Source organism: Microcebus murinus, chromosome 10, assembly GCF_040939455.1.
Source record: "Microcebus murinus isolate Inina chromosome 10, M.murinus_Inina_mat1.0, whole genome shotgun sequence".
NCBI classification, from domain to species: Eukaryota; Metazoa; Chordata; class Mammalia; order Primates; family Cheirogaleidae; genus Microcebus; species Microcebus murinus.
In genome coordinates this window covers 65,988,183-66,012,831 of record NC_134113.1, presented here as the reverse complement: position 1 = coordinate 66,012,831, position 24,649 = coordinate 65,988,183, and the positions used below count along the sequence as shown (strand labels likewise).

The 24,649-nt window shown below is 44.8% G+C and overlaps 1 protein-coding gene across 2 annotated transcripts in view; it reads left to right on the top strand.

The window, feature by feature from the left end:
• The window catches only part of PPM1H (protein phosphatase, Mg2+/Mn2+ dependent 1H), a 252,083-nt gene that overhangs the window by 180,503 nt on the left and 46,931 nt on the right, over positions 1 to 24,649 (top strand). For both annotated transcript variants that reach the window (XM_012782370.3, XM_076007458.1), the window contains exon 6: positions 9,911 to 10,029. In XM_012782370.3, coding sequence (XP_012637824.1) covers positions 9,911 to 10,029 — 119 coding nt within the window. The remainder of the gene's footprint in view (positions 1 to 9,910; positions 10,030 to 24,649) is intronic.

Below are 24,649 nucleotides of genomic sequence, written 5' to 3'. Positions count from 1 at the left end.
TTGCTCCTTAGGAGGATGTCTGAGTCATGGAAAAACCCGCTCCAGCTCCACCTCCTTCCCCATTTAACCCCCTTTTATAAAACTGCATATGGGTATCAGATTTTCTAATTATAGAATGGCAGACTAAAAGCTATCGTGACATTTTTCATATTCACTGTGGGTTCTAGTGATCATGTAGAAACTTAAATGCAAACCTTTCTTGAAATCCACACAAACCAGGCAGAATTTTATCAATATTCAATTCTGTAATAGCTTATGTATACAAGCTTGGTCCTTATTACTTAGAGATTTGTGAGAACAAATTAAGACCAAGAATTCTTTATGAAAGAATCTAACCCATACATATTTGGATCTCGGCCATTTCACATTTTTCCTTCATTTTTTAAAAACCCAAACCAAAATATGCCATTTCTGCACTGTAAATCAGGCAGCTGGCCTTGGCTCTGGAAGAGCCATCTCATTTGACCGTTAGCTGAGATCACCAGTGGCTTGGCTGACATTATTAATTTCATTTCATTCTTGACCTTAGACTTTCTATCATGATAAATCATCTTGAATTGTAAGGCTTCCAATCCTCCTCTCATATAATCTGACCAGATTTTTCCCCCCTAGGGACAAGAAAGAGGAAAGATTACTCAATTAAAAAAAAACTTTGTATTAGACACTGAAAGTCCTCAATTTGATAACTTCCTTTCAAATGCTGAGAGGTTTGAACATTTTAAAAATTAATCTAAAAGTTTAAGTTTGAGGACTTTAGTTTTAGTTAGAGGACTTTTCAAAAATATTTCCTGTCATGGAATCTGCCATCTCATTTAACACATGAATATTTTTACTTCCATATTCTGCTGATGGGAGTGGAAATTGGAACAAGTCCTTTGAGAAAGGGTTTGGCAGTCACTCCTAAAGCTGAACATGCTATGGCCTGGCAATTTTACTCCTAGGTATGTACCTAACAGAAATGTGTGCTGAAAGACTAGAATGTGCATAGCAGCACTGTCTGTAATAGCCCTATGGGCAACTCCAAATGCCCATGGAGAGTAGAATGGGTAAATAAATTATGGAGTAGTCACAGGATAGACTACTGAACAGCACCGAGAATGGACAAGTTGTAACTACACACAGCATGGATGAATCTCAGAGACTTAACACCCGGCAAAGGGGACGTCCTGTAGGATTCCAAGTGAAGCCAATCTAGAAGTTAGAACAGCACTCCCTCTGGGGGAGCAGCAGTGATTGGATGGGTCCCGACGGAGGGTTCAGGGTGCTGGTGTTGTTCTGTTTCTTGATCTGGATGCCAGCTACACGAGTGTATTCAATCTGTGGAAATTTACCAGCCTGTACACATATGATATGAGTACTTTACCATTTATATTATACTTCATTGAAAAAGGTTTTTTTTAAAATGTACTTTTGATTTATTTAACAGTGTGTATCCTGACTCCCCTTTTATTTGGGAGACAGTCTCACACTGTAACCCTGGGTAGTCAGTGGGTAGAGTGCAGTGGCACCACCATAGCTCGCTGTAACCTGAAACTCCTGGGCTCAAATGATCCTCCAGCCTCAGCCTCCTGAGTAGCCAGGGCAATAGGTGCATGCCACTACGCCAGGTTAATTTTTCTATTTTTAGCAGAGATGGGATCTTGCTCTTGCTCATGCCAGTCTGTTGAACTTCAGGAGAAGCCGTTTGCAGGAGGGCCCCTCCTTAGTGCCCTGTAGGAAGCCACACCGGCAGGTCTCTGCCCCGCCCTGCTCACTCCTAGGCGCAGGTCCTGAGCACTGCAGACACCGAGCTGCTTCCCACACCTGCCCCAGAGCCCTTGCCTGACCAGCTCGTAAGCAGATTCTCTCTGGCCCCACTGTCAGTGAGTGCCCCGCTGTCCCTTAGCCCCCGGTATCTCCACTTCTGCATAGAAGCCTTCCTTAGTCTCCCCTACTCATGTGTGAGCTCTGAGCAGAGAGGCCTCTTTTTGCATTCTTTGAGTCCCCGGCCCCTGGTACTTGGCATATACAGGAACTCAGATGTTAGTAATAGTTGCACGAATTCCTGGATCCCAACACCTGGGACAGTCTCCTCATTGGCTGACACAACTCACTGGCCAGCTAACCACAAAGCAGCAGAAGGAAATTTTATTAAAAGGAGGAAGAAAATGAGGAAACATTTTTTGTGCGCTAGCAGGCAAGTTTTAGTAACCTCAAGAGCCACCATCTCCATGTCTACTGGAAGCCTGGCGCTCAGCCCTCAGCTGGAGCTCTGGGCTCCTCTGTCTCCTCCCATAACCAGGTCTAGTTTCCCTCCCTGGGGTCTGAGTTCCCTTTTCTTCCCTCCTTGCTGAGGTGCCCAAAGCTCTCCCCCAACCCTGAGGGTAGAGCTTGGAGCATGTACTGGAGTGAAACAGCCCTGGGTTCAGGTTACCACTTACTCTAGACCTCTGGTCTCCCTCTGCTCTAGTGAGAGGCTTACTGGAAGATTCCAGAAAGTGTCTCTTCTTCAGGCTTGTCCCTTCCTGTCATGGCTCAGTCTCCTGGTACTCAGAGGCTCTCACTGCGGTGGGGTTGGTGTGTTCCTTCACAGTGAAGTGTTCCTCTCCCTCCCTTTCCTTCCGACCTGGTTTCTGCCCAGGACCAGAGAAGAGAACAGCTAAAGGAAGATGTCCAATGCCCCACCCAGCTCTGGGGTCTGGCCTGAAACAGTCACTAATTCCAGCATCCTTTCCCAGGTGAAGATGTCCTTGTTGTCCCTGGCCAGAGGCAACCCTGTTTATGAGTTTCTTCTCTTTAGCTGCCCAGGACAGTAAGTGACAAGGATATGTCCCACTCTCTTTTTTTAGCAAACCTGTGCTCTCCAGAGTCCTTCTGTGTCTTGATGACCTGCCCTTGGTCTTGCTAGGGCCAGGCTTATCGAGCTTTCCTCCTCCCAGGAAGTATTTGTGGAACCCACCGTTCTCATCTTACCATGGCAGTTAGGAGCATTCTAGCTTTCTATTATGCTTCTTTGAGGGAAATCCTCAAAATTTGGATAAAGAGGGAAGTATAAGAAAAGGTTTTGGTTTTTTAACTAGGGAAAGCTGCACACTTTTAATTTAACTTCAGTATAAAATGCCAATTTCTAGGTTTCTAATCTGTGTGCTTCTTAAGAAGAGACATAGCATTACTACTTAGATATTCTTAGGATTGTAAAGTATCATCATGGGGTTTAAAATGGTATAGCTGCATCACTCACATACATTTTTTTGTTGTTGTTTTTCCACAAGTTTATTCATCAGTAGACTGCAGTTTTTTTTTTTTTTGACACTTCTAAGCAAGATTGCAAAAGGAAAGAAAAATAGAAGCATTGTGTATTAACTGCATTGGTTAATGGACAGGCAAACTGATACACTCTTAAATTAGGTCTGCGTGTTCCTGAATAAACTCAGTGGTCATCTGTCCTAAAATCCACTCACATACATGTGGCCTTATGGACAGATAGCTGTTAAATGATAAAACATTAGCTAAATCCTAAATACATGTGCCCCAAGATTGTTTTTATATACCATGGGCCTTAGTTTTAACTTTTTTAAAAGGTAGAAAGCTATGCTGTATTGTTTTTGTGAAGTTTAAATAATCACTAAAATGTAACTGTGTAAAGCAAGTCAGATTGTTCTGTGTTTATTCTTCCAACAAATACTTATTTAGAGCCTTTACTCTGTTGAGTACTATGTTGGGCACTAGAGTGTAGCTAAAGTTTTTTAAATAATGAACATACTTAAGTGTAGCTGGTATTTGCATAGACCCAATGGCTCATATTACTAACATGCATCACTATGCAGGTGTTTCTAACATGCATAAATCCAAATAACATCACCAAAGAGAAAATCTGAAAACACATCCAGCGTATCAGATTAAATAAGGAGCATTTAGGAGAGTGTCCAGAATTTTTATTTTGCAGGTGGACACGGGCTCTCAATGTGTGCTTGATCCTGTGTTGGATGTGGTCCACATTTTTAATAGACCAGCATCCCTATGAAATGTGCCTTGGGAAGGGGCAGTAATCCTATACGTATATTTATGAACTGCCCAGGTATGGACAGTGGAGCAAACCATGCCAAAATTGTTCATGAGTCTTACAGTGTGGAGTCAGGAAATCATTACATTTTATTGCTGAAAGCAACCTAACAAATTCCTGCCCCCACATTTTACAGACTTTAAACTCTGGGTTTGTTGCTTGTGGTGAATTCGAAGTAAAATCACGCCGGGGACTCAAGACTCCAGAATGCTGACTTGAGAGTTCCTTCTGGAGGGACATGCCAATTCCAATGAAGAAATTCCAGCCAGTCGTGTCACTGAATGCTGGGCAGGCCCTAAGAAGTTTCCAAATCCCCAAGTTGTTTGGCCACTCTGCTTCTGCCAACAAAATGTCCCTGTGCTGGCCTATTGGGAATCCATGGGCTTCCACAGTCCCTGCATTGGAGTCCAGCCCTTGCCCTGGTTGACTGCTCTTGGCGACTTTAGCTTTCCCAAAAATCGTTAGGACAAGGAGCAGTGACACTCTTCTCAACAATTTTTTAAAACTTCATTTAAACGCTGGGTTCTCAAAAAACTAATAATTTTCAGAATTTTCTTCAAAATGAAAGTAATCCATGTCCGCTGATAGAAATATTCATGATTATGGATAAGTTAAAAAAGAAAACATCAGATAACATTTTGATATTAATATTTTGCCAACTGTACATACATAAATGTGTGTATATAAGGCGATCTATGTAAACTTTCATGGTGGTTGCACAGAGACATAGACTCACACACAGAAATGTATTCCTCTGAAAACCAACAGGTAGTTTTTACAGATTGTGTGTACCCTGTGTATTTTAGCATCTCGTTTGTCATTAAGTGACCATCTGTTTGCTCTGCTTGTTCTTAGTGCTTGAGATGAATTACTTTAACACGTTAACTCCATAGGGTCTGACAGGTACAAAAGCAGGGAGGACTGAAAGTGGTGGTAACAGGGCGGCTGACAGTTCGGATGTGGATGATTTCTTTAAAAAAGAGAAAGTGGTAAAATTATGTCACGAGTACACATGGTGTGCCTGTTGTGACAGGTAATGAATCATGCCACACATGCTGTGGCAGTGAACAAGAGGGGAAGAAGAGTCACCCTAAAGAGAGAGGAATCTAAGGGTGTGGCGTCAGTCTCAATGAGTGGTGAATATTGCAGTATTTCTTCAGATCTGAGATACTTTTCATTTTACTTTTAACATATCTGAAGTTGGACTACTTTACAATCGATCGTGTCTGTCGGTCAGGTGGCAGGCATGACGGCATGACATGTCATCTGGACATATGCAAAGGTCAGAAGAGCAGGCACCTGAAAGGGCAGAAAAGATTTCTTTTCCTCGCCCATCACAAAGTCTCTCATAACAAAGGCAGATTAACAAGAGAAAAGCATACACATTTATTTAATAGAAGTTTTATGTGACACAGGAGCCTCTGCTTGAAGTTGAAGACCCAAAGAAATAGGAAAATCTACACATTTTTATGTTTAGGTTTGAGGAAGAGTAGACACCCTTGGAAAAATATGACTGGACGAAGGAGGTATGATCTAGTGGGAATAAATGGGGGAGAACTTAGCAAGGCCTATTTGTGCAGAGTCTTCTGGGTGTCCCTGTGTCTTCAGAGATAAAGGAGTTCCTTTCCTCGGGAAGGTACCTCTGGAATGAGGATCTTATGACCTGCTTCAGGGGGGAAGGACAAAGGGAAGGTGAGAGAGACTGGCCTGTTTCTGCTGTTTCTCAGATGCCAAGCTGCCAAATTTTGGAACAGCATGTCCCTAAACACCGTCACACCAGACTTTCGGGGTGGGTGTCCAGCAGTTTGAAAGAAAATCCTGCAGACAAAAATGAAGCACTAGGCCGGCCGTGGTGGCTCATGCCTGTAATCCTAGCACTTTGGGAGGCCGAGGCAAGTGGATTGCTCAAGGTCAGGAGTTCAAAACCAGCCTGAGTGAGACCCCATCTCTACCAAAAATAGAAATAAATTAATTGACCAACTAAAAATATATATACAAAAAATTAGCCGGGCATGGTGGTGCATGCCTGTAGTCCCAGCTACTTGGGAGACTGAGGCAGTAGGATCGCTGAGCCCCGGAGATTGAGGTTGCTGTGAGCTAGGCTGACGCCACAGCACTCACTCTAGCCTAGGCAACAAAGTGAGACTCTGTCTCAAAAAAAAAAAAAAAAATGAAGCACTAGTTAAGCCTTCTGGATCCAGTCAGTTTTATGGAGGGGACTGGGAAGGTGTGAATCACACTTGTTCAGCCACATTCCCAAAATGGGAGTCAGAAATAAGCTGGCTCTAGATAATGGCAAAGCCAGCTTAAGAACTTCTGTGCCCTTGGCTTTGAGGCTTGTAGTTCTGTTACGGATTATTTAAAAAATGCAGCGTCACCAGTGCTCATGAAACACAGGACACCACTGTGTGGAGAATCGTGCGCGTTCATGATTCAGAGTTGAAAAGTGACGAGAGCACTTGGATTTCACATGTGAAAGTTTTGGAAAACTTTAGCCAATATGCCTCACTTATATATCCCTTAAGTGTACCCAATAGTGATAGATAATAAAAATGTGTCCAAGTCTAAAGGAGCTCTTTCAAAAAGAATAATTAAATTAAAAAATTGAAGTGGTAGGAAAACATTGTACATATTTTAATCGGCTGCTTTTCTTTTAGAGGTAGTAAAATAATGGTGCATCTAATAAATGGCATCTTAAATTTGCTGAAATATGCAGTATGTGGTTGTTATCTTGGGAGAAAGCAAGCAGTTGATGGAGATTGTGAAAGGCTGTGTGTGTGAAGAAGGGGTTGTACCTGTCAGAAGTGACACAGGGCCTTTGAACGTGCCTGTCCTTAGCGGGAGAATAAGGTGGCCCCCACAGATATCAAAGTAGCTGAGGTGTTCCCAGCTAAGCTGCAGATCTTCTGATAACAGCCCAGGCAAATGTATTCAAGCAAACAAGCACCATCAGAGGCCCCACTCATCTCCTGGGGGAGGCAAAGCACATGTTTACCCCGATAGGGGAGAAGAGGGTTCTTACCCATCACTGCGTTCATGGCTGATGCCCCTATAACAAAAGACAGATTAACGAGAGGAAGACAAATTTATTTAGTTTAAGTCTTATGCAACACAGGAGCCTTTAGAAATGGAGACCCAAACAAACAGGGAAAACTATTTTTATGGACAGCTCTGCAGAAGTTTGATTGGAAGACACAAGGGTATGATTTAAGGCAATAAACCACGGAGTGGGGCCTGTTTGTTCAGATTCTTCTTGGCATCCTTGTGTGACATTCCTTTTTTCTGGGCATAGGGCAGGATCCTTCTGAAATGAGGTCTTATAACCTATTTTCAGAGGAAAGTCAGCTAGGTTTTATGGCCTGCTTCAGGGGAAAAGGGGTGGGGGGATTCTTCTTAGTTTCTAAGGGCCTACTTCCGCTATTTCTTCAAATGTCAAGTTACCATATTTGTGGAATATGTTTGTTAATAATATATGTGTGTGTCTACATTTACACACACACACACATATATATACACATATACATGTACATACACATACACATACACATGCTGTCTTAGTTCCTTTTGTGCTGCTATAACAATGCTGCCTGAGTAATTTATAAAGAACAACAATTTATTTCTCACAGCTCTGGGGTCTAGGAAGTCTAAGATCAAGATGCCAGCATTTGGTGAGGGCTTTCTTGCTGCTTCCTCACATGGCGAAAGACGGAAGGGCAAGAGAGAACGAACCTATTCTCGTGAGCCCTTTCTAGAGCGGCACTAATCAATCCATGAGGGCTCCACCCTCAGGACCTCAACACCTCCCCAAAAGCCCACCTACCAACACTGTTAAGTGAGGGGTAGACAGAAACTCCATGCTGATACAGTCTCAGCACTCGGCAAGATCATAAAGGGCACATAACAGATGCTGCTGTTCATTGACTGTTTATGCCTCTGTTCTTTTGTTTTCATGGGGGGACCAAAATAAAGAAGAAAGAGAATAGTATCTGCCTCACAGGCACAACTGGCTTCATGGGCCTATGACTTGTGCAGTTGTACAGGGCCCTGGGCTTGGTTGAGTGATCTGCTATATCTCCATCTTGAAATTCTTAATTTTGAACAGAGATTCTATATTTTCATTCTGCACTGCACCCCACAAATGATATAGCCAATTTTGTCCATAAGGTTGTTGGGAAGGTGAAATGAGAGCTCACAAAGTACCAAGTGTAGTTTTCAGGATGTAGTAGGACTCAACGATCATTAGAAGGACACAATCATTTTTTATATATATACATAGAGACAACCAAGATAGGTGCATTATAAAAATTTTATTTCATCATGAAAAAAAGTGGTATGAGATAAATAATCAGTCTCATTTTACAGATAAACTGAAGCCTAAGAAATTAAATAACCTGCTAAAATCACACAGCTCGTAATGCAGAGCTTGGATTCAGACCCAAGTCCATCTCACCCAAAGCCTATACCGCTGACCTGCCCTATTAAGTATTAGTTCCTTTTCTTCTTTCCCAGGGGACCCTCTCTGTAAACTGGTATTTAAGTTTCCTTGACATCTCTCAGCAACCTAAGCCCCATAGGGGCTTCAGAGCCCCTCAGCATAATCCAAAATTTCCACGAGACCTGGGACTATGGGGCTACAGCGAATGTGAAGCACAAGTCCCCTTCTCACCCTCAGTCATGCCGTCCTCACTCATCCCATCCTGTCCTGTCCCCAAGCCTGCCCAGAATGACTGGCTCAGAGTTCCACAGCTGCCCAAATATGACCAGCCTGGTGACAACTCAGCTTGCTGCCTTGGGTTCCTGACAAACTTAGCTTCGATGACTAACGTCTAACTGATACCTCCAGGCCTACATGAGCGTCAGAGGGAGATCTGCCGGAATCGGGTCCCGGGAAAGAGGCTGTTGGAGATGCCCGCCCCCAGGAAACTGAGGCCATGGCCATCTGTCCTGTGGCAGGGATCCCTTGCTTTCCTACAGTGCCAGGCCGTGGCTTGCTCTGCCCACCGTTTTCCCTGCCAGGAAAGAGAGACGATCCATTCCACCACACTGCTCAGACGCAGGCGGGCGGCTTGCGGGGGGAAGCTCTGGTGCAGGCGTGCTTACGGTGTGCGGCCTCTGGGCGGGGAAGTTAATACGTGAGCCTTGCATCTCTTGGATAGCGAGATTTGAATTTTGAATGTGACAATGAGACTGTTTGTTGTTTCAAAGCAATTCCCTAAGTGGCTGTTTGCTCAAGACTTTTGTAGTGTGAACAGAGATTTGGGGGAGGGGGAGAAGCCATCTGCTCCAGAATAGTCTTCCAGTGACACGATCAGATGACTGCAGAGAAAACGGGAGGGAGTCCAACAGAAAGTTCCTGTCTGGTGTATCCAGCCCCAGCCCGAGATCTCAGGCCATTGTGTTTGCGTGGACACCCACATTTGGGTTTCAAGGGCGAGGCTACGATAGCTGGGGTGTGAGATGAGAGCAGAGAATGCCAAGGAGGGAAGAGGGTAAGCTTCTCAGCTCTGTCTCACCAGCATGCCGTTCAGAAAAGTGAAACCATCTTGCATTTAAATTAAAAAGTGAGCCCTCGGAGAGGCTCAGCCTCTTTCCATTATGCCTTTAGCTCTACATGTGATTACAATTAATGTATCACATCCAGTGAAAAAGTTGCATCCCTTTATAAGTTCATGATTTTATTTGCTCATCTTCTATTACTGTTTAGATTCTGAAATCTATTTACTTCCCTTAAAATACAAGACAATTTTCTTGATTTTGAAATATGGCCTGTCTCGATTTGCAAAACATCCTTGAGTCTTATTTTTTTCCTCTAAATATGTATGTGGTTTTCTTTCTTTCCTTTTTTTTTTTTTTCTTCTTTGCTATTAGGCATTCATGCAGCCTCACTTGCTGGGAAATGAGTTCACACATTTGGAGTTTCCAAGGAGAGTACAGAGAAAGGAACTTGGAAAGAAGATGCTCTACAGGGACTTTAATATGACAGGCTGGTAAGAACATGCCTCCCTCTGCCTGGGCACCACCACAGTGCGTGAAGGAAGCATCACCACCATAAAAAGCCACTTCCACAGTTTGGAGGAGGAGGCGCAGCCAGAGACCTGGGTTTGTGGTGAAGGACGAGGGGCCACGCCTGCTTCTGGGGCTTTCGCTTGGGACCAGGTCTCCAGCCACAGGCGCTGGTTTGCCCCCTGTCCTCTGAGACCCTCCTTGGGCGTGCTAGACCCCATGAAGCTGACCTGATTCCTTGCTTCACATGGAGCAAGCATTTGAGGGCTTTTGAAGTACATTAAGCTTTATGTGTTTAGGTCAGAGTTATTAAAGAGGTAGAATGGGCTGAAAGCTTATGGAGCCAGACTGGCTTAGGTTCGAATCCTGACCCTGACTTTTCTAAATGAGCAAAGTTGGATAAAATTCTCAACCCCTAGAGCCCACTTTTTCCATGAATAAAGTGAAAAAAATATACCTCCTTTGAAGGGCCATTATAAAGACTAGAGGTAATACGCTATTCTCATTAATTTCTCACATTCAAGTTGAAAGAAGAACTCTTGGCAGAGGGGGTCTCATTCCCAAAACACACCTAGACCATTTCTTTGGTGGATCAGTGGCTAGTGTTGACTAAGACTTCATCTATTTCTCCTATCTGAATAATAGGTATGATGATAAGTACTTCTGCATTATAGGGTTGCTGTAAGAATTAAATGAGAGAGCTGTGCCTGGCACATAGAAGTGTGGGTGAGATTTGGTTCTGTGCCCTGAGATCCTAAGGAGCGAGCCTCCTGCCTGTCTGGAGGGCAGTAGGAGAATGAGACAATGGACTCTCTCCTCACCATATCTCCAACAAGGACAAAGAAGTAGATTTCATTATCGTTTCCTCATTGACCAAAATAGCAATAACAGATGGTCACAGCCCAGATTCCCATGGCGATAACTTGGCTGGGGATCTATCCTAGGGTACATGTTGTCTTAAAGGAACACATTGAGCTACCCAGGGAAGATAAGAGGCTCATCTAAGCGGCTTCTGGTTGTCCTTTGCCAACCGAGAGAATATCCTCACCTGTACTCACTCTTCTTCCTCTAGAACAAGGTCAGCAAACTACCTTATTTGGCCCTAGTCAAATTCTGCCCTCTACCTGTTTCTGTAAATAATTTTTTTAATACAGTTATACCTGGTCGTTTACATGTGATCTGTGTCTGCCTTCACACTGCAACAGGGCAGTTGAGTAGTTAGTTGCAACAAGGCTAAATAATGACCCCTGCTCTAAACCCCGAATGGATTTATCAGAAAGGGTTCAACATGTTTGCAGCTCTGAGTTCTGGAGTTTTGATGCCCCAGAGTTGTTATTCTCACCGTGACTGCGTTTTCTCATAAATCCATTTTTATTTAGTCAGTCAAATCAGCACTTCTTGTGGAAAAGTTTAAGGTGACGGGCTAGTGTAATTTGGAAAAGCATAATGGAGTTTGGTCTGGGTGTTGTAGAATTTGAAAAGATTGGAAGGTTAGGAACCCACACAATTGTAAACACATAAACAAAAAAAAAAAGAATAGATCTAAAAGACAGCAAGGAAACAGCCAAGTAGAAGAGGAGAGACTATGGGAAACAAACCAAGCTGGCACTGAAGGGACATGGCAAGGGGTATGAGAAGCCAGAGAACTTTAGGTCTACTGTAGGGGGGTGTCAGTTGTTCTTGTGTATTCCTGAGAAGAATTAAATGAAAGCAATGTGTTTGAAAGACTAGCCTAAGAGAAATTTTAAGGAGACTAGACCAAGAGAGACAGCAGATTGAGGTACCCATAAGAAAACTACCACAGAAATATTTATGTGAGGTCTCAAGATGTAAATAGATGGATGAAAGCAGAAAACAGAAGGAAAGGGAAGTAACAAGAAACTAAGTGATTTAAGCCAAGGGATAAATCATCAGTGACTGCAATTACCTATTTAAATATGTCTCTTCGACTCATCTATAAGCTCCTCAAGAAGGACACCAGGTCCTGTGCCTGACACACAGTAGACAGGCAGCGATTCTGTGTTGGCTGAAAGGAAGAAAAGAGGCGTAGCAGACATGGGGGGCGGGGGCAGGTCGCTGTTGTGGAGGGTGGGTGAGAAGGTGGGAACGAGGAGTTTGCATTTAAAACATGCTGGGCTTGAGACAAGGCTGTTTGGATGTTCTTTCTGTGCCAGAAAGGCAAATTAGATCTAAGCAGTCAAAACAAATGTAAATATTGTGCCTAGGATTTTGTCATAAGGAAAAGTATCTTTGTTGCAGATGCTTAGTATCAGTTCTGGGCTGGGGAGAGAACAACTTATCATTTCTAACTTTGGAAAACACTCCTAATGAGATAATAGGCATCCCCTGTTTAATGGGCAAGATGCTTGCCAAGGCTATAAAGTTTCCACTCAAACCTCTCTTTGTAAGTAGAACGCTTGATTGGGTTAGTTTATGTTCCCTTCTCCAATCCCTGGAAACTCGGTTTTTCTGTTTTTGTTTTGTTTTGGTTTGGGTAGTGGCTTGTACCTTTTTCCATTTAATAAATGCTTAAAGAATGCCGCTGTATTATAGTTTTTGTAAGTGTAGATGAGTTCAGGGACTGGATTACATCCCACTTTATGTGCACACGGTTACTCTCTTGCGTGCGTGCTCTCTCCCGTGCTCTCTCACTCCCCCCAGCCCCGCCCTGCCCAAGTGCTTGATCCTAAGCAGATAAGTGGTCCACAAATGGGCTATTTTTAATTGTATGGAACTTCACAGAAGGTAGTAAATAATTAAGGAGCCACGACTGAGAATGGCTTCAGTCAGACATGATTTGCTGATTTGTTTTCAGACTAATTCCCAACATGGCTGTTGGCTCACAGCATTGGCTACAAGCAGATTTATGTACACTTTTGTGCATTTCCTAGGTAGGAAAAAGTTCTTGCTTTTGATTTGAAAGTGGGACTTAAGGAGAAGGAAAGCCCTATACGTCTTTGTTAGAAGAACTTGGAAGGTTTAAAACCAATTTAGACCACTATCTACGTAAACCCCCTCCCCCAAATTTAATAAATTCCTTTTAAAAATGTTTTACCCTCTAACAGAAAGCCTCAGATGTAACAGCCTTTACAAAGATGAGAACACAATTTGCTGTCTTTTGTAGTTGTGTGTAGAAAGAGAAGGGCTAGAAAATTAATTCTGTAGAAAGGGAGGTGTGAGGATCTGTAGCCTATTTCTTTTCCCATGAAAGCCTTAAATTACTACCAAGCTGTAAGAATCGGTTGACTAAGTTACCCAAGGTTATATAACTAGTGGACTGGTGAACATTTGGAATGTGTCATGCTCAAGGATGGAAACAAGTCCATACCTCTTCCCTCCTTTATGTTTCTTGGCTTCAGAAGTAGCCTTGGGCTATGAACTCATTTCTCTGAATCCTTCTAACAAAAGCTGTTTAATCTTCGTAGTAAGTACCTTGTTGTGGAAATTTTATTTTCTTCCTTGTCCCCAACTAATCGTGATGGTCGTGGGGCTAGCTGACAGTTATTGGGAGAGCTGAGAGACAGGCACTGCAATGAGAGCTTTACCCAAGTCCTCATATTTAACTCTTAAAGCATTCCTATGAACTGTGTTCATTTTACAGATGGGGAAACTGAGGCACGGAGGCTAAGTTGCTCAAGGTTGCATAACTAGTAAGAGGAGAAGGTGGGATCTGAGCGCAGGCAGCATCACTTCAGACTGTATGCTGCTCACGACTGTGCTTATCTGCCAGATGGCAGTGACTCCCCTCATTCCCACTTTGCAGCTGAGCAAATTGAGGCCCAGAGGTATTAGGTGGTTTGCTCAGCTTCCACCGATGTAAAAATTTCAGAATAAGGACTATCATCCAAGTTTTTCTGACTTTTCGTCAGGGGCTCTTTCGGATACAGTACTCCAGTCAACTTTTCTCCAGGGTAAGATTAGACATAATTATGCAGTGTCAAGCTGTGACGTAAAAAATCCAGGGGACCTCTGTCCACCAGGATTCGTGTGTCCTTGACGGCCTTTTAGGAGACAAGAGGATGGAATGGAAACATTTTAGGAGCTGCGGAGGCAGTAACTTTTCTAGTTCCCAATCTGACCCAGTAGACTGTGGGTCAAATTAAACTGGGATGTTTCACACTTGTCTGTGTGATTTGGGGATGGCGATGGCAGGGAAGATCCCCAAAGAACCAAATCTCCTGAGCTTAGGAAAATGGGCTGCCCTCATTCTGTGGTGTGCCTGTAGCGGGAAGTGTGGCAGGGGAGGTCAGCTCTGGGAAGCCTCGTCTCATGATTAAGGATGAGTCTGTCCCTCTGAGGGGACCCTTTCTCTCCCAGCCCCATGCTTTCTCAGAGACTGTAGGGCAGCTTGGCAGGCCCAAATTGTTTCGAGGACAAAAGGTTATTGTCCCCAGCCCCTTCATAATGAAATTGGTCTCTTCCCTGGCTCTCCCCCGCCCCCCCCCCATCAGATAGTTTGCACAGTGGCTTGCTTTACAAAGCCTTTCTCTTCCCAGTGCCCCCTGGCTGAGTTGGTCCCCGATATGGCCTTCCCTTGCTCTCCCTGTCACTCGCTTGGCTCTCACCTTCTGTGCCTGGTGTCATTGGTCCTGATGCCAGAATATTCCCCAAGCCAGGGCCCCTCCTCCCCAGCCCTTTGTGCCGAGCTGCTAGTGCAGAATGCACACTGTAGCTGGCATTGTGTCATCTTGAGAGCTCTGCGTCCTGACCCGCGGCCCTCTGAGCTGTCTCAGGCCGTAATTTACTGGCGAGTGTCTCTGTTACCGAGGTGAAACGGCAGTTTCTCACAGCTGGCTTTGCAGTACCAGGTCTCCCGTCCTGTGACTGCTGGCCATTTCACCATCTCCTGTAGACGATCAGTGTTCGTCTTGCTCTGTGTCCAGCCACAAGGGGTGACGAGCAAGCCAGGGCCCGGGAGGACAGGAGTGTGGGAGGGGGGTGTGTGTAACTTCACGCCTGGCGCTGGGCCAGGTTCTGTGGCAGCTGTTCCTGGGCTGATGGGATATGTAGAGAGAGCAAGGGCCAAAGAAAAAAAGTCCATCGTGTGAATTCGAGATTGCTTCCAGATGGTTCTGGTTATGAGCAAAGTACGCCAGAATTCTTTCTTTAAGCAAAGCCTTTCTAACATTTATGATGGTCTTATTTTAGGGGACAGAGTGGACTGGTAACTTGAGATGGTTTACTTAGTAATGAGAGTGGTGCTTTGGGCCACAGGCTCCTAGGGTACTTTGCTCTGCTAAGGCTGTGGGACCTTGGGCAAATCCTGGCCTAGGTCTCTCCCTCGTAAAATACTTCCTTTTGCCCATTGCTGCCAACCTCTGTGTCTGGTGGGGGGTAGACTTTGCTATGCTTTTCAAAGCGTCTGGAAAAGAGAGATTCCATTAGAAAGATTCCAGAGATGGCAACCTTTTATTTCTGTCCCTCACAGCCTTTAACTTTTTATGGTCCTAATTTGATGATGCATCAGGATAATTTTCCCCTTTGAAAAAAACTATGAGCAAATCAGGGGATTTTCCACTGGGAACACAGTGGAGTCAGCCATCGTCTTCTCCTTTCTGCACTCACTACTTTCATTAAAGGCAAAAGAAATGCTTTTCGTTCTCTGTGCTCTCAAGCACAGTAACCATGAACCACATGTGGCCATTTAAATTAATTAAAATTAAATAATATTAAAAAATGTATCTCTCAGGTCACACTAGCCACATTTCAGTTGCTCAGTATCCACATGTGGCTAGTGGCCACTGAACTGAACAATACAGAGAACATGTCCGCCGTCACAGACTTGCACAGAGTTCTGCGAGACCGTGCTGTGGGTGCGGTGTGGGTGGGACGGGGCATGGTACAAGGAGCTGTTGGTAACCAAACATCCCAACAGCAAAGAGTTCTTTAAAAAGACAAGTGCAGACAGGGGAAGTATAGGCAGGGAATGGTGCACACCACTCTCGGCCTCTGGCCTCGCCAGGCTCTAGGTCCGCTGGGGGATGGGCTTCACGCCCCTCTTCAGAACTTCGAGGCCATCTCACCGTCCTGCTTAGGATCCACCCTAGTCAGGATGGTCCCAGCGGCTTTCTCCCCGCCACCTCCTGGGCGGGTACCAGCCAGGGCACTTTTGTTCCTCTTTTCCTTTGACTTCTTGGGGAGTAGTATGTCAGGCCCTGAGAATCTAATTTAAAAGCCACTTTACTTCCAACCCTCTCCATTGTGTTTGGGATAGCCTCTGTACTTGGTCTGCAGCCCGGAGCCCAGCCCTGGGCCCAGAGGCACAGCTCAGCGGCACTGGGCTTCTCACCCACAGTCAGAATATTTTTCTGGAGACAGATACTCACTGGAGGCAGCTCCAAGCGTGGTCTGGAGCTGCTGGGTCAGGGTTTACAAATATTACAGATGCAGCTTCTAGCTTATGCTTTATTGCTCTCCCCAATGCCCTCTGACAGCGCGTTCAAGCAGGCTGACAAGGAAGTGGATGAGCAGATTGAGAAATGCCACAGAATGCTTTATGAAGCCAACTCCAGAGCTGCACCCGCATTTAATATAAATTGATTTATTGAATCAAACACAGAAGCCCTGTTACAGAAACCCCGGGCTTTATCCTCCGGAGGACCACCTAATAAAGCAGCCCCAACTGACACTCCTCATTAGCTTTGCCACTGATCCCCAGGCAGTTTTTAAAGGGACAGTGTCCCTCTTTGGGGCCTGAATTTATATGTTGGCCATGCCTGCGGGTCTAATTAGCTCAGCATTATTTGTCTTCCTTGGAAAGCCTGCATTTTCCAACAGCTTGATTCTTGAGTTTTAAAAGAGTAATTGTAAAATTCAAACCGTACTTTTGCCTCTTTTTGCCTTTAATCACTCTTAACCCAATCTTTGGAAATTTACTGCAGATATCGCTGGCATGTTGGGGGCACAGAAGGATTTCTCGGTCCCCCCTCCCACCGTCAGTGCCAACCCTGTTATGTTACTGTTATGCCACAGGCCTCACTGGGAGGCTTTTTAGACTCACCAGAGAAATATCACATTTTAATTTTATAATTACTTCACAAGAAAGCAGGCCTTTCCCTAGTGAAACCTGGTATTCATTTCCTCCCAGCAACTTGTATTTTCATAATTTAATGATTATGGGCCACCTTGGTAGCAGTCTGATTGCCGAAAGCAATCTGAAAATCTGACTCTGTAGAGAAAGACGGGTGGCTTGATTATCATTGCATAGAATTTTAACCCCAAACCTCAATAGATTATTCAGGTTAGGGATTGACTGGGGCAGGGATTAGGCTCCCCAAAAGTCCTAAATTCTGGTGGGGGGCTGGAGCTGAAGTGAGAATAGGTTGGACCCACCTGGGGAGGGGCCGCTCCCAGTGCTCCCAGAGCCCAGGATGATGAATGGTTATTTGCAATTTGCATGTTCTGCATCTTTTCAAGATTTGCAGCTCTGGCTGCAGGAGCAGCAGGGAAGAAAGCCGGCCCTGCTGTGGGCAGCACATCTCCTGACAGTGATGAATGACTCCCTGCTCCCTGCCCCCTCCTGCGCAGGAGGCCAGTGGAAGCTATGGGGTCTTTACAAATGGTTGCAAGCCAACACAGACAGGCTTTGTCAGACCACAGGGAGGAGAAAGAAAAGAGATGCCCCACCAGCTGACTCACTATTGATCGCCCACTCACCCCGCACACGCATGCATGCATGGATGCACTCACACACACACCCCTCTCTGCTTCAGTAAGTGAAAGTCTATTACCCTGAAGTGGCCAAAATATTTCCAAGCCTTTCTTCCCTCCTCAAACCCTTTGAACGCTGACAGTATTTATCTATACCCATTCACAAACCCCTAAGCAGAACATGTCTGCCGCTTTTCCCTCGTGAGTGGTGTTTGGGGGTGTACCGTAAAGTATGTGGTGTTAACAAGGCTCCAGGTCATCTGGGGAAGTTTTGCGGATGTCAAATGCTTACAAAAATCATTGTTAAAATAGCCAGTGTCTTTTTGTCCAGGAAGCCCCAAGGGACATTCTTTTTAGATTTGGCAAACCTTTGTTGTGTACCTGCCACATATTAGACATCAAGTAGTAGTTAAGAACAGGGACAGTGGAGCCAGACTGCCTGGCTAGGTCAGTCCCTACCTGTGTGGCTTGGATGAATGGTGTTGCCACTCTCGGCCTCAGTTTTCCTATTTGTAAAATGGGGCTAATAATAGTTAGGACATCATGAGTTAGTATAGTCGAGTGCACTGAACAAAGCCTGACATGTAATAAATGCTAGATGAGTATCTAATCCTATAATCATTAGATATTATGGAGAGCAGAAGGATCAGCAAGAATTGGTGCTGGCTCAGGGTTTACAATCTATTAAGTATTGAAACGCTTCTTGTTTCCCAAAGTAATGAGAAGCTAGAAACCAAAAAGAAAAAGGAAGGCCGTTTAGAGAAGCAAGAGACTGAAGTCAGGCAGAGTGTGCTGGCCACCTCTGCCTGGCAGGTCTGTCCCATGGCATAGCAGGTAAAGATAGGCTAGGCATAAGTGAAACAGAGCCCTCAACAGTGAGAAGAGATATCATCGATACAGCAAAGAAGCCTTGTGCCAGCTGCTCTGTCCCTGGGCACTACTTGATAGGGTGTTTTTTATTTTGCTCTGCACACTGACTTTATATCTGCCTTCTGGGTTCCAGATGATGGGCCTTTTAATGTGCCTTTGCAGCCTGCCTTCCACACCCAAGATGCTGGACACCAAGCTCCAAAGCATGTCCCCATGTAGGAAGGGATATTATCAGATAGGACCATGTTAGTCTCAAAGAGATTGCCAGGAGGCCCAGGACTAGCTGTCTGGAAATGTATTGAACAACACCGTTTTTCCTTTAAATCTATTCTTATAATCTCAGCAGTAGGGGAAGTAGATTTGTTGGAACATGTGCATAAATAACTAAAGCAAGACAAAATATAGGACTTATACAGAAGGGCTTAAAGAAAAGTCTTATGGCTGTACTGGAGGGAATGGTTGTTTTTGAGAGGCGAAGACTTCTTGGAGAAGATTGTGTTTGAACCAGAGATCTGAGAGGGGTTTCAAGAGGGTTGGCGGGAAAGACATTCTGAGCAAAAGGCACACACAGCACAAGCAGAAGTGTTTGGGGAATGAGGAAGCCAGAGGTAATATTCAAAATATTTTGACAGTCAGCAGGAAGGAATAGGTTCCAGCTGGGCTGCAGCAGGGTCCTAGAAGTCCCCCTGCTGTGCCAGCCATTAACCCTTTATTCACTGTTACATCATGGGGACTCCAGGGGAGGGTACATAGAATAGCAGATGGGGGCATTCAGGGAGCCTGGGACAGTCATTATTTGCCAATCAGCATGGAAGTATGTCAGTGTTTTAACCCTCCATGTACAATTTTATCTGTTTATATCAGCTAGATAACAGTCCTGGTGGGAGCCTCACATAAGAGACATTTAAGAAAAAGTGAGAGGGTATATAGAACAGTGGTGGGCAGTGAAGTGAACCATTAAACTAGGTGAGTAAATTGAAGCCATCTCATGGGGAACTTGAATGCCATGCTCAGGAAGGCAATAACTAAAATAATTAAGAGCTCTGCCCCTCTGTAAACTATGAAAATGACATATAGCAGGGCAGAAATGTAGAGCTGACAGTATGTTCAGAAGTGCATATGGCCAATACTCAGCTTATTTATAGGATCCTATTTTTAAGGAAATTCCAGAGAACTAGTTGCTGCAGCACTCCTGCAAATTTTTCCAGGTACTTTACAAGCTTGCCAAGGAAACCTTTTCCTGTGTCCAACAGATACTCCACCAGTATAATGCTTCACTCTGATCAGATCTTGGTGAAGTTTTATTCCTTTTCTCTGCTCACTAGATTTCGGAGTAGGAAATTGATGTTGCTGGTTTCAACATGAGAGTCCCTGGCCTAGGGCAATATTCATCAGAGTTAGCCAGGGTGCTGATTTAAAATCCTTGCTTTCTGGGCTTACCCAGGAATCCATACATGACAGCTGAGGAACCACCACTGCAAACTCTGAAAGATCTCATTCTACCACTGTGGTCCTCCCATCTTCAGAAGGGTCATACAAGGCCTTGTCCAGGGCGAGGGTGAAGTTTTGTGTCTATGCTTTGCTGAAGAACTGAAGAAAAATCTCTCCGTAAGAACTGGAAGGGCTGCCAGGGGCAATTCGAGGGCCAAAGTGTTATCTGTCAATTGTCTCTCTCCTTTGCTGTGATCAGAGCCTGAGGAAAGCTCCAGAAGGCTCATGAAGGGATGGAGGGCGGCATACTCACTTTTTGTTCTTCACCTTGTTGCCCTGGCAAAGGCAATGATACTCTGCCAAATCCTAGGTTCAGATTCTATCAGGACAGAATTACCATGGGTCTCCCAAGATAATGCACATGCTACACATCACGCTCTGTACCTCAAAGGACAAGGCACAAGGCCTCGTCTCTGTGGGGCAGTCAGTTTCACCCATTATTCATTTGGTGAACCAGGTGTTGTGCTGGAACTGGAGATAAACAAGAGTAAAACAGCTCCTGCCCTCAGGGTGCTGACAGTCTGTGTGAGGACAGGCCTGTAAATGAACAATTACTATTCTCATAGAGGAAAGAGTTATTAAACACATTCCAGGCCCTAACTCACCTGCTGAATCAGAATCCCTGAGGTCCTGGAATCTGCATTTTTAAAAGCACATAGGTGATTCCTGTATATTCTTAAACATTGACCTTGGGCAGCCCTAGACATTCTTGCAATGGATGTGAACAACAGCTTGCAGAGTGCTGGTCACGCTAGACTCTATAACACATTTGTGATCTCTGGGGCATTGGCATTCTTTGCCCCTGGCTATCTCCTTGCTGTTACTTGGGCGTATCTTTGACCACCTGCAGTAAGCCAATGACAGTGTTCAAAAGGGGCCAGTAGACTGGACTAGCACTGGATGGCCTCTTTTCTTCCTTACTGATGTGAGTGCACATAACCCGGATAGTCCAGGCTGTATACATGGAATAAATATGGGGGTTAGGTCAGGAGACCCAGGGCATTTAGTGGGATGGTTTATCATTCCTGCTCATCCTCAGTGAGTGACACCCATCCCACCCCCAGTTTACCTAATTCTTTAGGTTGCCTCGGGCCACCTTGTGGAAAGCTGGACACCTAAGTTCAAAGATTTGGAGTTTCTCAATTTATTGGACGTGAACAATTCGAAAGCCAAACCTCAGGTTAAGCCTAATTCTCTAGTGACCGTGTACATCTGCCATATTGTTAAGAGAAGAAAAAAGTCTAAGAATGTGGTATGATTTAACTTCTGTGTGACTGACCACTGTAAAACATTTTACAGTTTAATCTGAGGAAGAGGATTAGTCATTAAGCCTTCTTCTGCATATCATGCCATTTTGTGGTATTCATACAGATTCATAGCTTGTCAGAGATAGAGAAACGTGGTTAAGAGCAAGTTAACTTAACCATAGGATACTGCAAGACTCAGTGTTCCATGATACAAATATCTGTGTGACCAGAGTGGAACAAGCTTAGTGAGGGAGGGCTGCAGGAGCCGACTCAGGAACTGGCCTGTGCAGAAGAAACTCTCTTTGTAGCTAAGAATCTATTTGCTGTTTTCTCCCTGCCACTGGCGGCTATGAGGTCCATTTTGATCATCTCCTGATTTGTATATATTGACTGGGTCTCATATAATATAAAGGCAATGTCAATGAAATTCACGTATGTTTCAGAATGAATGGTCCCCGAGAAAGCTGAAATCACTCCATATTTGTGTGCTCATAAAGTAAGGGTTTCTGATTCATATCCGTGGGGAGAGCTAAATGTTATTGATCAGAATGTGAAGCTCTCCTGGCCAACTGCTAATGCAACACCAAGTAGATACTGAATCAGAAATAATTTCCAAATGTGAAATTTCCTTAAGAGTCATTCAGAATGTGTTATCCCCAAACAGTATAGGTTCTGTTTTACATGGACACAACTAGACTTTTTAAAGACTGATGCAAAGCATTTTATTCTATGCAAATCCTTTTTTGCTGCTGCACTTGAGTCTGTGGGTCAAGAAATGACCTTTACTTTATTTAACTCTCTAGACCCAGCACCTATGCCAGCGCCTGGCACCTAATAGGTGCTTGGTAAATATCAGCAAACGAATCCAGTAGAACCCATTGGGTTTATCTGATCAAAGCCTGAGCTTCTAATTTGGAAGCTACTTAAGCATAGGTTGTGTTCTTCTATCCAAACTTTTTCAACTATGGGCATGGACTCATTAGCAGGATTGTGAAATCAATTTAGTGCACGGAGATAAGCATTTTAAACAAATAACACAGGATAGAAAGAAAATATCAAGTGTTTATCACATGATAAGGGGAAATATCTTTGTTTGAGACATGTTTGTGTATATACTGGGTTAACAAGATTTCTTACCACTGGTCCAAAAGTGCAAAACCTCTGCTCTAGCCTAGTCTACTCTCCCCGAGAACACAGGTCAGTAAAATGGGAGCAAGTTCTTTCTCCTTTTACTGTCCACCTATAGGCCCGGTGAAAAAAGGAGTCCTGAAGCCAAAAGAGAGGAATGGTTACCACTCCCAGAACTCCAGGTGGGAGCTGGCTTAGGTGCACTAATGCCGGGGAGGAGGGACTGTGGGTCAGCCCTACCTGGCAGGGGATTCCCTCAAGGGTAACTGCAATGTCAGGGACCAGAGCTTTTGCCCTATTGTGGAAAGTTTCCCTGGAGAAAAGACCAGCAGCCTTTCATGTAGCTAAGGAGATGAAGAGGTGGTTTCTTCCATCACAGGTAGCTAAAAATGCACAAGCTCCACTGCTGCCAGCCCTCTTCAATTTATCACCAAATATTCATCACACTCTTACAACTCAGACATACTATTTGTGCCTGAATGCAGCTGGTGCTGCACTGTATTAGTAGAAGTGTATCAACTTGTCCATAGCTTGGGGCCTACAGGCTTCAACTATTAATAATTGAAAGGACACTTCAAGGACCAAAGAAAGAAAACGAGGTAGCATTTATTTGGGGAGCCTCTGCCCCACAGAGGAACTTTCCCATGGATCATATAATTGAGATGTTGAAAATAGTTCCCAGAACATAAATTTTGGAACCCAGTGAATCAAAATCTGACCCGGAAAACTTAGATTTGCCACCAACTAAAGCCTACAATACAATGGCAACCCGGTGGCACAGATGTTGGGCCTGCCCCAGCACATCATAAAGGATGCTCCAAACCCCAAACTTCCTGCTGAATATAGGGCGTTTCTCAACCTCTGCAGACTCGCCCTGGGGACTCCGCTTCACGCTCCTCCACTCTGACTTGAGCCCGGCCTCGTGGAGCTTACCTCAGATTCACTCTCCCTGACGGTTCGGTTCCATCTTTCCAGCCTGCTAAGGTCCCATCCATAGGCAAATCTAAGACGTTTCGGAGAATTTTTTTAACCGTGACTCTTAGAAACCAGGAAAATGGACTCTTAAAAGATGACATTTATAAATGCCATTTGACCTAATCAAATACAAAAACCTTCCCGTGTTGTGTCAAAGGAAACACACACCACACGCTGTCTATGCAGTCGGTGGGGCGAGGTGGCTGCCTGCTGGAGCCGCCCGGCGGAGGGGAAGCAGCCTCTACTCGCAGAGCTCTGTGGTCAGGCTGTGTGGGCCCGATGCCTTTGGAAACACAAACGACTGGCAGAAAAAAGGAGGCACGAGGTGGTTGCCCAGTCCTGCATGGCTTTTTCCAGGAAGGTCTGAGGAGGATGGGTGTGGGCAGAGGGGAGTCAGGGGAAAGCCTCTGTGGATTCCAGAATTGCATAATTGGGGTCATGCCAAGCTCTTAAAAGCCATCAGTGGCATTTGGGCTCCAGGCATGTGTCGGTTCCTGACCAGACAGGCCTGGATGGTGTTTTATCCTGGGCCTCCTGGGACTCGAGCTGCTGCTGAGATTTTGTTACAAGAAGGTGGGAGTGGGGACCCAAGACCTCAATGCTTCTGCCCACCACACTCCATCCAACCTGCTCAGCCCCTGTGGAATGTGCCTCTGTGGGCTAGGACTTGGTTTCTGCCGTAAGAAAAACAAGACTGTGGTTTTTCCCTCCCTCCTGGAGGGTACTGAGCTCCCAGCTAAGGGGAAAAGGTCTCCTTTTTATGACTACTTCAAATTAACTCTACCCCCCTTTGGATTATTGGCTCTGAGGCATCCTTCTGAGTCTCTGAGTCTTCACTTCAGAGCAGAATGATAGACTGTTCTGGATAAAATTGCACAGGTGCTCTCCTTCATACTTCATTATATGCAACTATAGAAAAAGTATGAATTGGGGTGGCCCCAGTGGGGGTGTGCTGTCTCTTCCTGCCTGGGGTGGCCCATCATCTAAGCTCTACATCGATGCTGGAGAAAGAATGAGGCAGCTGAGACCTTAATAGCCACAACTTATGGTTAAATCCACCCATCTTTCCCAAAGGACTTTCCCAGACTTAGTTGCACTTCATCCTCGAACCAGCCTGCAAAGTATCCAGCTGAAGAAGCACATTCAGTGAGGTCTGCGGGACCTTCCCAAATCCACAGAGCCAATTCACATGGGGATTGAGATGTGGCTTCAAACCAGAGACCAGATAAAAGCCTACTGTGCT